This window comes from Ursus americanus, chromosome 31, assembly GCF_024610735.1.
Source record: "Ursus americanus isolate L20-20 chromosome 31, mUrsAme1.1.p, whole genome shotgun sequence".
NCBI lineage: Eukaryota > Metazoa > Chordata > Mammalia > Carnivora > Ursidae > Ursus > Ursus americanus.
Genome location: NC_142157.1, coordinates 32,035,664 through 32,053,225, shown reverse-complemented (window position 1 = coordinate 32,053,225; position 17,562 = coordinate 32,035,664). Strand labels below are relative to the sequence as shown.

The 17,562-nt window shown below is 47.4% G+C and overlaps 1 protein-coding gene and 1 long non-coding RNA gene across 4 annotated transcripts in view; both read left to right on the top strand.

The window, feature by feature from the left end:
* Positions 1-15,875, top strand: part of FBH1 (F-box DNA helicase 1) — a 49,333-nt gene extending 33,458 nt beyond the window's left edge. For all 3 annotated transcript variants that reach the window (XM_087857750.1, XM_045812966.2, XM_045812967.2), the window contains 4 exons: positions 366-491; positions 2,102-2,208; positions 14,884-15,015; positions 15,375-15,875. In XM_087857750.1, coding sequence (XP_087713876.1) covers positions 366-491; positions 2,102-2,208; positions 14,884-15,015; positions 15,375-15,545 — 536 coding nt within the window. In that variant the 3' untranslated portion in view covers positions 15,546-15,875. The remainder of the gene's footprint in view (positions 1-365; positions 492-2,101; positions 2,209-14,883; positions 15,016-15,374) is intronic.
* Positions 2,215-14,653, top strand: LOC148107414 (uncharacterized). The gene is made up of 2 exons (XR_015722478.1): positions 2,215-6,583; positions 6,803-14,653. It is a non-coding gene; the product is annotated as an uncharacterized LOC148107414 (long non-coding RNA).
* Positions 15,876-17,562: the final 1,687 nt, after the last annotated feature.

Genomic DNA, 17,562 nt, shown 5'->3' with positions numbered 1-17,562 from the left:
CTCCTCGGGGCCCGTCAGTTCTGCAGTGGCTCCAAGCCCGTGGAATGGGGTCCCCTGGGCGTGACTGTGGGCCAGCAGCTCAGCGCCCTGGAGGTTCCGTCGTTGCTCTGTCTGCAGACTTGGGGGGGCGGGCTCTGGGACGTGATTCTGAGGTACTCCCCCGTGGGCACTGAATTTGCTACTTCCCTGACTGTCGTTTCCTGTCGCCCTCCCCCCCCCCCCCCCACAGGCGGGCAAGGAAGGGCGGTGGAAGGAAGCGCCTGGCAGTGTTAGGAACGCAGCGGGAGGAGCGCGCTTGGCTCTTCCTCGCCCCTTCCTTTCCCCGCCCAGCCGCCATCTAACTGTGCGCTCTCTTGTTACTCCAGAGTACATTTTGGGCACCGTGCACAAGGCCAAAGGCTTGGAGTTTGATACCGTGCATGTGCTGGATGACTTCGTGAAGGTGCCCTGTGCCAGGCACAACCTCGCGCAGCTGCCGCACTTCAGAGTCGGTGAGCGGCGTCTGCGTGCCGTGCGCTCTGCGGGAGGGAACAGCACACCTGCTACTTCCGGTTGTTTACTGTCGAGCCTTCCGGGTCCGCTGTCTCAGGGCTGCGGGCGCGCGGCGGTGCTTGGGGTGGGGCTGTTTCAGCTCGCAGCTCTGGGTGTTTCACCGTCGGGTATTGGGTGCCCAGCCTCGTAAAGCTTTACAACAATTTACCTGCTTTCCAAAGTGGTGGTTGTGGTGGTGTTTTTAAGATTTTATTGATTTACTTGGGGGGGAGGGGAAGAGGGGGCGAGAGAGAGCGCGCAGGCGCAGGTACACGTGCACATGCAGGTGGGGGGAGGGGGAGAGGGACAGAATCTCAAGCCAACTCCCGGCTGATGGCGGCGCCTGACTTGGCCCCATCCCAGGACCTGGAGATCATGACCTGAGCCGAAATCAACAGTCGGTCGTTTAACCGACTGAACCTCCTAGGCGTCCCCAAAGTGGTGTTTTTTAAAATTAAATATTTTTACTGAAGAGGCCAGGAAATCATAAAAAAGTAAGCACTTTGTATCATTTGTTTACTTTTATATAAATTTATCCTCAAGGCAGGTTGTTATATTCTGAGCATCCCTATGGTTATTTTGGTTTAAAATCTTAGAATTAAACCATGTGAAGTTTTTGTTAACCGTGGACTCAGAATTTGGGGCATAGCACACATTGGCGGGCTGAAAGTAGAAATGGTAAAAACTCCTGGTCTCTGGTGAATATATTCATAACATTACAGAAAGACCTTGTGCTGAAGGTAAATTAGAGTAGAGTGGGGCAAGGGAACGGCCCTAGGCAACAGTGGTCCATACTGGGGAGGAAAAGCTTATTTAATATGCTACGACCGTTTTTTTTTTCCTTGTTGGCCATTGCATGTTTACATATTTTTTTGTTTTTTGTTTTAGAACAGCTTTATCAAGGTCTAATTCACATACCATGCAATCTGCCCATTTAAAGCGCACAGTCGAGTGGCTTTCAGTATAGTCACTCGGTGCCACGTTCTCACCGTTGTGCTGGGTGTGGTGACTGTCAGGGGACAGGCTCAGGGACGCAGTAGAGCCTCGGACGTGTGTTTCTTCCCTGCTTGTCGTGTCACAGCCCAAGGCATTTCCAGAGAGAGAGAGAGACCATGTCAGGAAAAGGGAATAACATGGGCTTTGGAGACAAGTAGCCTTGGGTTTGGCTCCTGGGTCCTTGCTCAGCCTTGGCCCGTGTGTCCAAGTGACTTGGCCTTTGTGAGCCTGTTTCCCTGTCAGTCCTACACAGCTGTCGTGAGTGACCTGGGAGGATGAATGAAAACATCACGGGGGTTGAATGACCCGTGAACAGGCTCCCGGGATTTACCAGTAGCAGCACAGGTTAAAACTCAGTATTTTGTGCCGCTGGTCTGTTGGGTTTTTGTTTTTGGTGTTGGTGTTTGTAGGAAAAGTTTGTGTATTCAGCCAGCTAGTCTTGAGTGGTTTTTCTTGGTCAGGGAGGCGGCGGCGGGGGGGTGGGGGGTGGGGGGAGTTAGTGAAAGTGTAGAGGAGAACACACGTTTAAGCAGGCTTTTGAGCTGATAACCTTTCTTCCCTTCATTTTCTTTAGAGTCGTTTTCTGAAGATGAATGGAATTTACTGTATGTTGCAGTAACCCGTGCCAAGAAGTGTCTCATCATGACCAAGTCCTTGGAGAACATTTTGACTTTAGCTGGGGTAAGAGGAACCAGTAGCACAAATTAATTTAGCAACATTCAAATTTTGTTGGGTTTGAATAAGGGATCAACCTGTGGCCTGCGAAGGCCTTTGGTTCAGGATCCTGGGCTGGAAGAGAAGGGCTTCTCTTGGGGTTCATGGGTAGTGCAGGAAGCGTTGTAATCGAAGAGACAAAAATGTAGGTTCTCTTCTCAGTTCTTCCCTGATTCAGTTGTAAAAGTTCTTTTTAAAATATCCACTGTTCATGTGTTTTGCAATTTCTCCCTTGCTCAGTTTGTGCTGAACACTCTTGGGGAAACACCAGCAGGAATGTTTTCTGTGTCTACACTCCCTCCCTCCCTCCCCTTGCCTAGTTCCTCTTGAACCGGCAGCTGCTTGCTGCCACCAACAGACCTCTTCCAAGGAAAATGTCCTTGCCAGGAGAGAAGGAATATTCAGGCACCAGGCCTCTTGTCACGGGCTAAGATGCAGGAAAGTGTCGGCACTCGCTCCTTATCCCCAGAAACCAGCCTGCTTCCCACCCTCTTATTTCTAGCTCTCTTCTGCCTCTCACAGGTTGGCGTATAAGCCAGTTAGTCTTTGAACCCTGTTGGAAATAAGAACAGAAATGTGAGCTCCCAGTGGCTACTTGGTCCATCTTTCCCTGAACCAAAAATACTTAAGCCAAAACCTAAAACTTAAGTGTAAAAGTTATTCTAAATACTCTTCTTCCTTTGCTGTCTTGAGAACAGAAAAGATTTTGTAGAGCAGAAGTGCCATATTTCATGCTCTCTCAAGGAGGTGAGAATATTGGGAGCTGTGGAGTCTAAGCAGTGCCGCCAGCGGCTTTGAACCTCGGGGCGGGGTGGCGGTGTGGGGCAGTAATCATTTTTTAGTAAATGGTGTGGAAGTCCTAGCGTTGTTCAGCGGTGGTAACGCAGAACCCTGATGCTCAGAGTGGAATAGAGCCTATTTCGTGAGTGCCTCGTATGTGCCATGTCTGTTTCTAGATACCGGTGGTGACATGGCGGCCAAAGAATGCCTGCCCTCCCCCAGCCCCCATTCCAGGTGCAGAGACAGATGGTAAGCAAGGCAACAGATAGGATTTCTCTTCACATATTTGAGGAAGATGGTGTGAGAGCCTTCCGGGGGAAGCTGTGCCGATCAGTACTCCAGGACCTGTCACAACAGCAAAACCTTCTTGCATAAGACAGGCTACCTTGTGTGTTGGTAGCACTTTTTTCTTCTGAGCTTCTCTCAGACGGGCCCATTTGGCCATAAGAATGTTCTGGAATTTGGAATCAGCTGCATGTTTCCCCAAGCAGCTTTGCTTCGCCAAGGCCTCACTGTGGGTGATGGCGCCTGTGTCATATCTCAGAACCAGAGCCCCCTTTTTTTGTCTGTGTCCTCACTGGCACTGGAGTCACCCAGTGGTTTCCAGAGAGGACTTAGAGCAGAGCTTTGCCCACTTTTTCTCAAAAGGGCCGGACAGTAAGTATGTTAAGCTTTGCAGGCCATATGATCTCTCTTGCATTGGCTCAACTCTGCCGTGAGAGCATGAGAGCAGCCACAGGCAAGTCATTGAGGCATGAGTGTGGCTGTGTCCCGATAAAACTTCATTGACAACAGCAGGGACTGGTCTGGATTTGGCCCCATAGTTTAGAGATAAGTGTGGCTTTTCTTAAACTCTAAACCAGTACCCCAGGGACGAAGTAGAAATACAGTGGACCCTGGAATAACACGGGGTGAGAGGCACTGAACAATGTCCACCCCACCCGTATCCCACACAGTTGAGAATCTGTAACTCTAGACTCCCCCAAAACTCAGCTGATAGCCCGTTGACCAGAAGCCTCACCAATAGCATAAACAGTCGATTAACACATATTTTTTATGTTCGATGTATTATATTTGGTATTCTTATGATAAAGTAAGCTGGAGAAAGGAAAAGCGTAAGGAAGAGAAAATACATTTACAGCACCATACTATAAAGAAATCTGTGTGTAAGTAGACCTGTGCATTTCAAAGTTGTTTAAGGGTTAACGATAATAATTTTTATGTACAAATAATCTCTATTACATGAGTTTTTTTGTAGAAACTTTGATCGCAAGTATTTTTTTAGAAACTGTAGTGTGATTTTCCCCTAGAAATAGTGCTGCACTGGTGGTTGGATTTATCACAGAACCAAGTTGTCACATGGGTAACTTGTAGCAATATTGTGGGCAGTAATCTCACTTCACGACATGGGTTAAATAGGATTTTTTTTCACTTTAACTTAGGAAAAAAATTCTGAGATACTTAAAAGGCAGAGTAATAAATTGAATTCCTACATACAAATCATACCTATATATAGTTGGAGTATGTATCTCTAAAAAAAAATGGACTTTCCCCCCATAATTACAGTGCCATTATCACAGTTCATAATATTTGTAGGAATATCATGTTCCGAGGGCACTGGAAGTAAGTTCTTTTCCCTCTGTGGTTAGATCCGCCAGTGTAATTACAATAAGATACATCTGTTTACTGTCTCTACAAGGATAGCTTTGCTTCTTTTTGACTCAATTATCTTTTTTGAATATATAAGACATTTATGTTTTCAAAGTCAGAACTTTGTAACAAGTGTAAAAGTCTCGTTCTGTCTTTGTCCCCTTCAGACTCTCCATCATTGGTAGCTATTTTTTAAAAATTAGTGTTCGATTTATCCTTCGGTATTTCTTTTTGCAAGTATCAGCAAATGTGTATAAATTTTTCTATCCTCCTTTTTTGTGAAAGTAACATCCTGTAAATAGTGTTCTGAACCTCACTTGGTCACTGAGAAATGTGCATGGAGATCACTCACTGTTACTGGTTCATATAGCATTTTCTCATCCCTCAGGACCGCTGTGGAGTATTCGCCGGGTCCCTGGATCGTGATTGGTGTGGCCCCTCACTGGTGGCTACTGGGCTCTTTCCAGTCTTTTGCCTTAAAGAATAATGCCACGAGGCATCATAAGGCACAAGTCATTTTCTGGCTTGCCAGTGCATCCTGGGGAATACATTGTAGAATCTCAGTTTCTAGGTAAAGGATAAATGGATATGTGAATTTTCTAGATACTGCCAAATTCTTCGCAGAGATTGTATACCTGAGAGCCCCACCAGTTACATAGAAGAGTCGGAAAGGCTTTTTAAAGCTAGTCGGAAGCTCATCAGTTAGTTATTGCATACATTTTATGGGGAACACGAGTTTTTCCCCATATAGAAAAGGATACAGAATTGAGAGAAATACTTCCTCCTTACTGAGGCTGGGTTGGAAAACATCTGTTGCTCCCAGAAGGGCTCTGAAGTGCCCTGGAAATGTGGCCCGTCCATGTGAGCAGATGTTTGGGTCTGAAAGCTGTTGTATGAGACGGAATGCTTCTGCTTTTTAACTTAGGAATCTGTTTGGAGACATCCTCTTTGGAAGTGGCTGAGTCTGCCCTCTGCTCAGAGAGGAAGGCTGTGGGGATTTTGAAGGCTCTGGGGCAGGGGGCTAGTAATAATTTAGAGAATATGAAAGCACATGAACGGAGAGTCCTGCGTGCTGAGGCTTTAGAACAAAAGGGAGCCATTGGTTCCTGCTACCTCGAGTGAGAAACCACTTTGGTCTCTATAACCAAGAGAGGTCAGGCAGCCTCCTTTTTCTCTCACCCCCTTAGAAAATCTAGCTAATCCCTGGAGCCTTTTTGTTCCTTTGTTTCTTAAAGTTTTGAGGAAGTGAAGGGAATCATGACATTATTGAATGAAGTGTATTGAAGTCATGCAAGTTGCTCAGAGACAGCTTCTCAGCCTCCCAGAATCCGAGATTCTTAATCCAAGTGGCACGGGAGTATCCTCAGAATCCTAACGCATCGTTGGTGCTCTGGAAGTGTTTGTCAGCTGGATGAAAGCAGCCTCCCTCCTGGTCTGGGGCTGGGCTGGGCCCGATTCCACAGGCCCCGGATCAGACTGCCTCGGCTCACAGCACAGTTCTCCTGGCCTGACACTGGGCAAGTCACTCATCACTCTGTGCCTCCGTGTCCTAATCTGTAAAGCTGGCACAGGGTTGTACCTGTGCCCGAGAGGAGGGGGCTAGAGAAAGGTCTGGCTGGCCTGACGGGGTAACTGTATCTGTGCGTTGGGAGAGTGCAGGGGGGTCCTCTGAAGCAGTTACTGGTCATCGAGACATTCAACTCCAGGAGGGAGGTATAGGGGCGGGGAACTGGCCTCTGAGGAAGAGCGTGGGGGTCGTGGCACTCATGCAGTCATTCATTCGGCAATACTCGTGGTGTAGTTTTCACACAGCAGTTCTGAGGTCATGTGCCTCCTTGTCATGGAGCTTTGTGTCTACAGACCGTGGGAGAGAGAGGGAGCCTCACTGTTGCTTGCTGGTGTAAGAGCACAGGTTCTGGGGCGCCTGGGTGGCATAGCGGTTAAGCGTCTGCCTTCGGCTCAGGGCGTGATCCCGGCGTTACGGGATCGAGTCCCACATCAGGCTCCTCCACTATGAGCCTGCTTCTTCCTCTCCCACTCCCCCTGCTTGTGTTCCCTCTCTCGCTGGCTGTCTCTATCCTGTCGAATAAATAAATAAATAAAACTCTTAAAAAAAAAAAAAAGAGCACAGGTTCTGGACTTAGACCCGGGTGGGACCCCACATCTGCTGTGGTCTACCTCTGCAATCTTTTGCGTGAGTGACCTCATTTCTCAACTCTGATGCCGTCATCTGTGCAATGGGGACGATGACAGGATCGCCCCAGGAAGTCGTGGGTGAGGACTTAGAAGCCAAGGGCCCGACTGCTAGTGAGGAACCAGTGCCTTTAAAACCAGAGCAGCCTGGAAACATTTAAGAAGGGATGTGTAGGTACTGGTATGAGGCACCTTTGGGTTCCTGAAAGCTGGGGGTTCAAATGAAGCTTCGGGGTAGGTTTTGTCTTTCTTTCTCGGGGTAGTGTTTGCCACAGGTGCACTGGTCTTCCTGCCCACACGCGACAGTGTGATGTAAGCCCATTGGCAGTTCCCTGGACGTTGGTGTTTCCCAGCAGCTACTGTCTTCGTACCTGTGCAAGTAGTAGACACCCAGGACATCATGAAAGAGTGGAGGTGGCTTGATTGATTCACCTGTTCACTCCACTGACAAACTAGATTTATGGAGCCCCTGTTCCATGCCAAGCACTGTAGTTAGCGCTAAGGAGTGTAGGTAGCAAGTAATACGCTCCTTGATCTCGTGGAACTGACAGTCTAGGAGGGAAGCTATTAGGCAGTCTTGGATCCACCCGCAAGATTTGGGGGAGTTGGAGAGTCTGCCACTTCTACACGCGCTATGTACTTGCGCCTCGGGCCAGAAGGATAGTCGTCTCTGTCCCACTGGGGCGCTGTCCTCTCACTGCACCAATGATGGATTGTCTTCAGACTGTCTATATAGGAAGACTTATTTTACCCATGATGTTTGGGATTTTAAAGGTGTGTTTTGTTTTTTTAGCTTTTAGAAACTGTTAGACCGTGAAATGATTCATTTGCCCAAGTGGGATCCCTCTGCATCTTAAAGATCCTATTTATGGATGGGAAATGAAAGTTCTCCCTAAAGAGTATGTTCAGTGCCCAACAGGATTTAGAGCCTGATGGAATTGGATAAACTGATTCTAAAATTCGTGTGGAAGAACAACAGCCCAGGACTAGCCAGTTTAAGGAAAAACATGGCGTGGGAACTCTGACTGACTGTAAAGAGATGCTAGTGAAAGGAGAAGAGACAGATCAAGGGGAGTTCCCAGAAAGTCACATGGCTGTGGGAGAGCTTCACACGTAATAGCTAGGGATTACACAGGGGTAGGAAAAGAAAGTACTAGTCAGCCAGCAGTGTTGGGGCAGTTGGCTTTCCATATGGAAAGAGTCAAGTTAAATTCTTTATATCCTCATAATAAATTCCAACTGGATTAAAGACATAAATGTGGGTACCTGGGTGGCTCAGTCGGTTAAGCGTCTGCCTTCGGCTCAGGTCATGATCTCAGGGTCCTGGGATCGAACCCTGCATCGGGCTCCCTGCTCCTTAGGGAGCCTGCTTCTCCCTCTCCTGCTGCCTCTCTGTCTCTCATGAATAAGTAAATAAAATCTTTAAGAAAAAATTAAGACCTAAATGTAAGAAAATAGTTTTAGAAATGTTAGAAAAATAACTTAGGATGAGGAAGGTTTTCTTAATAACGTTGGCATAAAAATGGGAAGTCCTAAAACAGTTATTTCTGATTACATCAAGTTGTAAAACTTCAGTGTGATAAAATAATAACCAACATTTAGTTAACCTTTAAAAAACATCCTTTGAGATGCTTGTTTTGCCAGCTGAGTGCTAGGCACTGTTCTGAGAGTGTGGCCGCGAGCAGACCCGAGCTCTGCCCTCCTGGAGCTTGTGTAACTGCAGAGAGTAGGACTGGCCAAGGTCATAAAGAACCGCGCATTCGTAAGAAACAGGCAACCTAGTAGTCATATAGGCAGAAGATAGAAACAACAAGTTCACAGGAAAAGGAACCCTAGTGGCCAGTGAATAGATTAAAAAAAAAAAAAAGCCACCTGTGTCACAGTCTAGGAAATGCAAACGAAAATAATCAGATTGGTAACAATGAAAAGTTTGACCTTTTCAGGTATCGGCGAGAGTGATGGGAGGTGGGCATCATCCCGGTACTGGTGGGAACGTGCGGCCCACTGCTCAGGAGTGTCGTTGGAGTGAGCCCCAGTTCTCAGAGCATGGCCGGGGGCCTTCCGGGCAAGAGAGTCCCACTCCTCACAGTAGATACTATGAGTGTCTGCGAATCCAAGTTCATCTGCCTGATATGCCCAAGACAGTGACTGAGACATGAGGCTGCAGCAAGGAAGGGGTTTACTCAAGAGGCAGCGAGGGGAGGAGCGGGGAGGAAAGGAGGTGAGAAGGGAGGGAGTCAGGACATTGAAAGGCACATGAGAAAGGCCCGGGTACAAGTCACTGCCGCGCGTAGTCGTCCCACTAACCCTTTGGTTTTGGGTTTTAATCCCATCTTCTGGTCCTTCCTCGTTCTTGAGGGAATTGGGACGATGACCCATCTGCTTAACTTTCTGCTGAAATGGGGCCAAGTTTGGGTTCAGAGGAATGGAAACCTGCTCTTGTTTAGAAGTACTCTTTCGTTCCAGGTTGAAACCCAACATCCTGCATTAGCAAGATTTTTGTACCTTGGTTATGCGTTCTTATAGTGTATGTGATCCCAGTTTATCTAGGTCCTTAGGGGAAGCTTGTTGTATTTATCAACTGATTTCTAAAGATAAACTCTCCTAACTAGTAGTTTCAGGTCTGTCAGAGACTCACTGCTGCAAGGGGTTGTCCTTGTGGAGCAGGGTGTAGGGAACCGGTGGATCCTGTAATTCGAGTGTGATGGATGCCCCCGGCTTCCTTCCCTGTGGCTTCACTGAAGAAGGGGTGGTCAGCAGTACCTCGTGTGGTCCTAATGAGGCTGGAGCCAGTCCTCTGGGTGCCCCCACCACCCGTCCAGGACTGAGGCGGCATAAGGGCACATCTGTGGGGCACATAGATAGAACATACCGGGTAGCATCCAACTCCGTAACGTGAGCCCTAAGTCATGACAAGTGTAGAAAGAATCTTCCAAATAACGTAGCATAGGGGCTTAAACAAAGCCCCTTCTAAGGGCCACTCTTCCTAGATGCAGAGCAGCCAGCAAGGCTTTAGTCCAGTTTAGTAGGCAAACAAACCCTCAAAGACTGTTAATTCAGAACTAGAATCTAACACCCACGAAGTTGGGTTATTGGAACAATTTCTCTAAAATCACCCTCATTTTCAAAGATAGCCAAATGAAGTCTCATTTGTTTGTAAAATAAGTCCAGTTTTAACAAAGTTGGCCTAATTGTTCACATAAGCATGGCAAGAATAGTGATTGACCTTTTTTTTTTGGTTAAGTTTGCTTTGCTGGAACTTATAAAGAATTTCAGGTTGAACTTTTAACAGCCTCTCGAGGCTAAGAAGACAAGCCGAATACTTACCCTCAGACTTTGCCTGCAGTACCTATAGATTTGGGTGAATTCTTCTCTTTGAGGTCCCGGAATCTCTTGTGGTTTCTACACCTGCTGGGAGGTGACCTTCTTTACTCCCATGGTGAGGCTGCTGGGAGCCCTGTAAGTAAGCAAGGTACCAGACCGATTTTTCCAAGGGGTTTCATTGGCTCCATAAAGTCATCCTTAGTTCCCTAAAACCGATCATATCTGAGCCTGGGCACATGTCCCTCAAATACGGTATTCCTCTCGAAGCCTTGGTAATGTAACCGATGTTTCCAATTGTGTTCTGTCATAAGGAGACCAGATTCTTACTGAACTTATGCAAATAAATACATTGCTGTGAAAATAAGAACAGTCACTGAGAGTTTCTGAATCCTGGAGGAAAAGATAAATGTTCCGTATTTGTTTCCAAAGGAGTATTTTAACAAATTTCTGTAAGTCACAGCCTTAAATCTGAAAGAGCAAACAGAGAACCAGTGATGTTTTAAGCAGGAATCTGGTGGAATGCAGTTTTCTCGTTAGTTGAAAATCTTCATCAGGAGTGAAGGACTCCAGCTATAGGAATGCTGCCCACGGGCCTCAGCTCTCAGGTACCATCAGGGTTGCCTTGACTGGAGACAGCTGCCTTTGCCAAGGGCATGCCCTCCACCCAGGTGGTCACAAACCATGACTCTTGCCCCAGTGGTGGATACCCTGAAGGGTAATCCAACTTTTGGAACTCCTCAGAGAATCAGCGGAGGTCTCTGTTGATACTGAGTCACTGCTCAGCTTCTGTCTGATTTCGCGCTCTTTCACTCCCTTCCTTTCCACAGGTGTCGCTCACTCCCTAATAGACTTTTATATACTACGTCTTCATAGTCTTAGTCCTGACCACGCACAAAACTCCTTTCCAAAGATTCCCTTCTCACAAACCTTCTACAGCTTTACAGAATTGTTTCCCTTATTTCCAGTAAATCAACAACATTAAATTTGGCTTTAATTCCAAGTATTTTCCAAGGTCACATGAACTTAAACATTTGGGAGTTTCTTTCTGAATTTCATTTTTTAAAAAGATTTGAGAGCGTGAGAGAGAGAGAGATCATGAGCAGGGGGGAGGGGTAGAGGGTGAAGCAGGCTCCCTGATGAGCAGCAGCCTGAGATGGGACTTGATCTCAGGACCCTGGGATCATGACCTGAGTGGAAGGCAGACACTTCACTGACTGAGTCACCCAGGCGCCTTATCTCTCTGAGTTCTAGAATGCCCAGTTTTTACAAGTGCTTCCCTTTAAACAAACGAGCTCTTTTGTAAATTAACTTCAGCAATACCATCCAGAGTTAGAGGGGTGCCTGGGTGGCTCAGTCAGTTAAGCATCTGCCTTTGGCTCAGTTCATGATCTCTGGGTCCTGGGATCGAGTCCCGCGTGGACTCTACACTCAGTGGGGGAGTCTGCTTCTCCCTCTGCCCACCCAACTCATGCATGCTCATGCACATACTGTCTCTCAAATGGATAAAATCCTTGAAAAGGCAGAGGTAGAGAAAATCACTCACATTTACAACATATATAGACACGGAAATACACGAACAAGATGCAAACTAAATCTTAAAGGGCCAACTTCCAAATATCTCCCTTTTACAAACTTAATTGCAAGATGGTATTATATAATTTTATGGATTTGTTGGTCATTTTTCTCCAGAGTCTAATGAATATTTTGCCCAAGGAGTGTTGCCAAAAGTGATTGCCCAGTTTTGGAGAATAGCCCAGAAGTCTGCATGTGGGGGAATCAAAGTGTCATTTCCCATTTTCCAAATAGAATATGGCTGGTTTTATTCAAAGATATCAAAAGCTACAGCAACACACAAACCAGACGAAGCCCAGAGTAACTCTGTGAGCATTGGTTCCTCCCCAGAAGTTGGGGGGCGGGGGAGGGGGGATTCACAGACTGAACCAAACAGCTTCCTAGTTTCTAGTTCCTCCCTAAAAGTCAGAGCTCCACCGACTGAACCAAACTGCTTCCTCACCAGCCTTTCCTTCAGTAAGAAAAGGAGGCTAAGCTGAACAGGAGGAAGAAATCTAAGAGCCAAACCTAATGGGAAGAAGAAATGAGCTCATGTACCATCAGATAGGAAGTACTCACCAAGACACGTCTGCCCAAATCAAACCCCAAAACTGTTTCCTTGCCACAAGAGTTAAATTAAGTCCTGAAGGTTGGCCGCACCCAGGCTGAATGGGGCCCCAGGGACGGACCTGAGGACAGAGAGCCCAGGCAGCTGCTTGGACTGGTCACCAGACTGTGCCGCTGGCTGGGGGCTGACGACGAACCCTTAGCAAAGAGTGCCTGGCTGGCTCACTGGATCTGAAGCCAAAGCCGAGCTTGTCTGCCCAATGCGCAGTAAAGACAGACATCAGTGTGCCGCAAGGAAAGGCTTGTTGGGGGCAAGCCTCAGGTCTACCTCCCGGAAGAAGAGTCAGAGAAATTTAGGGGCAATTGTAAAAAGGCTATAAAAAGTTGCAGCTGTGTTTATGCATCCCATTAACCCTTTGGCTGCTGGTGTCATACATGCACTGTGCTGTTTGTAGGACCCTAGAGAGTCCTCTGCCTTTCTCACTCAGTGCTCTGACAAGCTCATGGGGCAGTTTTCCAGAGCCACGTGACATTTTGCCACCACAGACTGAACGTAGAAGTTGTTTTCTGTTAAGCCAGACATGAAAGATTTGCAAGAATGTAAAACAATGCAACTCTTCTAAGCTTTTTTTTTCTGAAAATACAGTTGTATTTGATAAAAAGGTTAACGTGATAGGTTTAATTGTTAAGCCTAAATTTCTTATGTGGTAAATATTAACAGATAAGACTCACATAAATTAACCTTCTTTGGAGCCTGTAATGTTGGAGCCCGTCATATTTAGTAGTGTCAAGGGGTCCCGAGACCAAAGTGTTGGAGAACCGCTGCTTTGAAGCAATGCTTTTCCAAGTGTCGGCTGCAATCCAGTCATGATTTATGAAACCAGTTTAGTGGGCTACGATAAGTTTTTTTTTTTTAATTTTTTTTTTTTTAAGATTTTATTCATTAGAGAGCCAGCAAGAGAGGGAACACAAGGAGGGGGAGTGGGAGAGGAAGAAGCAGGCTCCCAGCGGAAGAGCCTGATGTGGGGCTCTATCCCAGAATGCCAGGATCACGCCCTGAGCCAAAGGCAGACGCTTAACAACTGAGCCACCCAGGCGCCCCTACAATAAGCTTTTTAAAAAGCGAAGTGGAAATAAAATGTAGAAGAGAAAAACTACACTGCACATAAGGTGAAATACTGTTTTGTGAAACTGTTATTCAGCCTTTTAAATATGCACGTACGTGGCTATAGACTGTAACGCTAAGTGGGCTCCTTGGTGTGGGTCGTGCTCAGAAAGTTCGTCAAAACAGAAACTTCCGCGTGCTGGGTGGGAAAGCATGTACAAGCATGTTCGTTGCTACGTTGTGGGCAGTAATTTGGAAACAACCTGAGTATCTACTCAGAGGGAATGGCTGAATCAAATGTGGAAAGAGGGATGTGATTAAACCCTGTATAGCACTTAAATGAACTAGATGGGAAGCAGACTCAAAGTGTAACATTTATATAAATAAATACCTGCAAGATGACACCTAGCCTTCTGGGACATACATGTCCCCTTAAAGCCCTTTTCGGGTGGGTCAAAAAGGGTACACTCCAAATTCACTCGCGACGCTGGCTGCCTCGGGGGAGGGGAGGGGAGGAGAGATGACCGGCAGAGGGGATTTCTGCAGAACCTGTCATTCTGTTTTTAAAGGATTTCCTGGTTTAGTTGTCCCTCAGTTATTGGTGGGAACACGAGTGTTTATATATTTTCTGTTCTTTTCTGTAGCAGGCAGACAGATCCTGCAAGAGAGAAAGCCAGATCAATGCAAATACCAGATACAGATTTTGCCACAATTAAATCAATAGCCTGTTGTAATCCAAAAAACAGGAAATCGTAATTATTCGGTCAGCAGATACTTGGGGTTCTACTCGTCTGCCACAACTGTGTTACCTCCTCCGGGCACAGCAGACCAGACACTGGTCCCTGTCCCAGTGGCTTTTCCAGTCTGGGAGGTCATGAACATTTGGTTTGGGTGTTCCCTGTGTGCTGGGCCTGAGCACTTAGCATGTAGGAGTATCTCTTCACAGCAGTCAAATGAAGCAGGGACTGTGTTGTCTGCATTTTACGGATGAGGAGGCTGAAGCCTGAGGAGGCCAAGAATTTGCTCACTCATTTAGCCACAAGCCTGGGAGAAGGCAACATGCTGGGTCAATGTGGGCAGGTCTTTTAAGGTTGCCTGTTTCAGCTCACCTGGCTTGAAAAGTCAATATACAAATAATTTTTAATGATTCTGGGACAGGTCAGCGTGAGATAAAAATCCAGAAACCATCCTGAAATATCATTATTTCATGTTTGCCCATTAAACATTTTTTTTTTTTTTAAACTGGCCATTTTATGAAGAATCCAGCTGAACTGCTTTAAGCGTTCTGTCTTGGAGACGGCCTTACCGGCAGGGAAAAGGCACAAAAACTGAGGGCAATCGGGGCAGTCAGTGCTTTTCTCCCGAGAGGACTCCGCTGTGTCTAAAGAGCGTTTTCCGCTCCGGCACTAGCAGAGTTTCCAGGGAGAGTGTGGTGGAGACGTTGCTGTTACCCTCTTCTCCCCTGTCCTCAGGAGTACTTCCTGCAAGCAGAGCTGACCAGTAATGTTTTGAAGACCGGAGTGGTGCGTTGCTGCGTGGGCCAGTGCAACAACGCCATCCCCGTGGACACTGTGCTCACCATGAAGAAGCCCCCCATCACTTACGTATGTGGTCCCAGCAGCTTGTGCTTCTCTAGGATTTGAGTCAGTCATTGGCATCTTACACACGAGCATGGTCTGGGAGCTTGGATTGTGGCCCGACTCTTAACAGGACCACTGTTTCCCTGGAGGGCCCGGTCCAGTTTTCCTTGGCTCTTCACCCCTTGCCTTGATAAATTCTGGTTTCTGCCCCAAGGGAACTTGACAAGAGTCGAGTCTACCCTCAATGGCTGTGCTGTGGGATATGTGACCTCAGAGGTTTGCCCACGTCTGAAAACATCAGAATACTAATGCTTAGGCTCTTGGTGGAAAATTCCTGCTGTCTGATTGTCGCCCTGACATCTTTTTCTTTGCCCTCCCTGCAGAGCAACAGGAAGGAAAACAAGGGTGGCTACCTCTGCCACTCCTGTGCGGAGCAGCGCATCGGGCCCTTGGCCTTCCTGACGGCCTCCCCGGAGCAGGTGCACTCCATGGAACGCACCGTCGAGAACATAGTGCTGCCCAGACACGAAGCCCTGCTCTTCCTTGTCTTCTGAAAGCCAAGAGGAGCTTTCTCCACGGTATAGAATGCCTTGTGTGGACTCGAGTTACTTGAAGAAAGCCAGTGTGGGGTAGGGTTCTCACTCACCTGAGACTCTGAATTCACTCACAGAGCATTTTTGGAGGAATACGAAGCCAACGAGAGTTGGACCTGCCATTTCTCCATTCCTTGTAGGTAGCCAGTTTCCACTGCCCCTGCTCTATGCGCATCAGGCTGGGGACGTGGGGGATGTTCTTTTGATAAAAAAAAACATTTTATGTATTTAAACTTTTATTACAAGGTTTCAATTAAACAGGCATTGTAGCACTGGCGTACCACTGTGTGACACCTGGCCTCAGCCCTGTGGTTTTTGAGCTTTCTCCAACTTTCTCTTTTTCCCGCTCACTCTTTACAACATCTGTGTCACTGCTCACATGATGCACCAAGCAGAGAATGAGACTTCATGTCTGGCGATCATTGGCAGATCAAAACACAAGAGATTTTTGTGCCACGGGGATTCACACATGTATGAGACATAGTGTGTGCCTTTGTCATTACATGGGGTTCACGGTTTAAACGGGAGCAACATAATACATGAAAAGACAAGTACAGAGTGACAATAGCCAGGCCTCTCGTGTTTCCCTCCGGTAGAACTGAGAATCCGAAATACCTGACAGAGATGTGCAGTTGTCTGGCCGCTGTGGGGGTGGGGAGAGGGGCCTAGGGAGCGATGGGAGATTGGTACCTGGTTCACTGCCTGGGGATGCTGGGTGGATATAATAAAGCTATTCTTACAGAGACCGATGACAAAACTCACATCGTCTAGATGTACATGGATCTGGTATTTTTACGTTTTTGCCATACAGCACTTCAGGGATGCAGATGACAGGTGGGGGAGTTGGCACGGCATTGCCCAAAGAGCTCACCACATCTAGTCTCTGAGCCCACCAAGCGGCGTCCAGGAGCAGGCCTCGTAGCTTCCGTTGTCACAGCCTCCCCTTAGCCTCCGCCATCAGCCTGGTGGAGCTTAGAGTGCGGGCCGGTGAGTAAAGCAAGCGTGCTGTCGGATGGGGCGAATGCCAAGTTAATGTTTGTATATCGAGGAGCGGTCACAGAACGGGACCTGAAGGCAGAGGTGGGAAACTTTCACGGCCGTGGGATGGGGCTGTTTCATCCACTTGGCCAGGATTCCTGGCCTCACCTTAATTAATGCTTAATGGATGACTCAGAATAAAAGAGCAAGTGAAAGGAATTTGAATTTGGGTTGGTCACAATTTTCACTGTCCTTAAAAAGAAGGATTGGGGGAGGGGTAGTAAGCAAGGGTTCATTCACGTGTTTTCTGGAAATCAAGTTGTGCCAACCAGAGGAAGCCACATATTGTTGGAGAAGTCGTTAACTCACTGAACCGTCATCGAGCACCTGTTGTGTGGCAGGTGCTGTGAACGCGGGCATACGGAATCCCAGTGTGGTCTCCGGCTCCCAGAGACTGCAGCCACTAGTGCGATTGTAGTTGGAGTGAACCGGGTGTGGGGGGAGGGCTGCATGGGTCCTGGGGCATGGGTGGGCATCCTTATCCACAGGGGAGGTCGGAGTGCTGCCCGATGGGAGTGATGCTGCAGCTGCGTTTACCAACAGGACAGGCAGGTAGCTGGTGTTTGAGTGGGAAAATTTTCTAGGAGGAGGGAACAGCAGGAAGGACAAGAAGGATGTGTGCGGTAATGGCACTGCCAGAGCAAAATGTCAGGAGTAGCATTTTTGTACTAGTTTTAAAAAAACAACAGAATCTAGGAATATTAATACTGGTATTTCATTTTTCAAGGTTAAGTTGTTTTTGAGAGCGTGCGTGAGCGTGGGGTGGAGCAGGCAGAGGGAAAGGGGGAGAGAATCTCAAGCAGACTCCCTGCTGAGCATGGAGCCCCGATAAGGGGCTCGATCTCACAACCTTGAGATCATGGGCTGAGCCGAAATCAGGAGTCAGACACTCAAGCGACTGTGTCACCCAGGTGCCTCTCAAGTGTTAAGAATTTTTAAA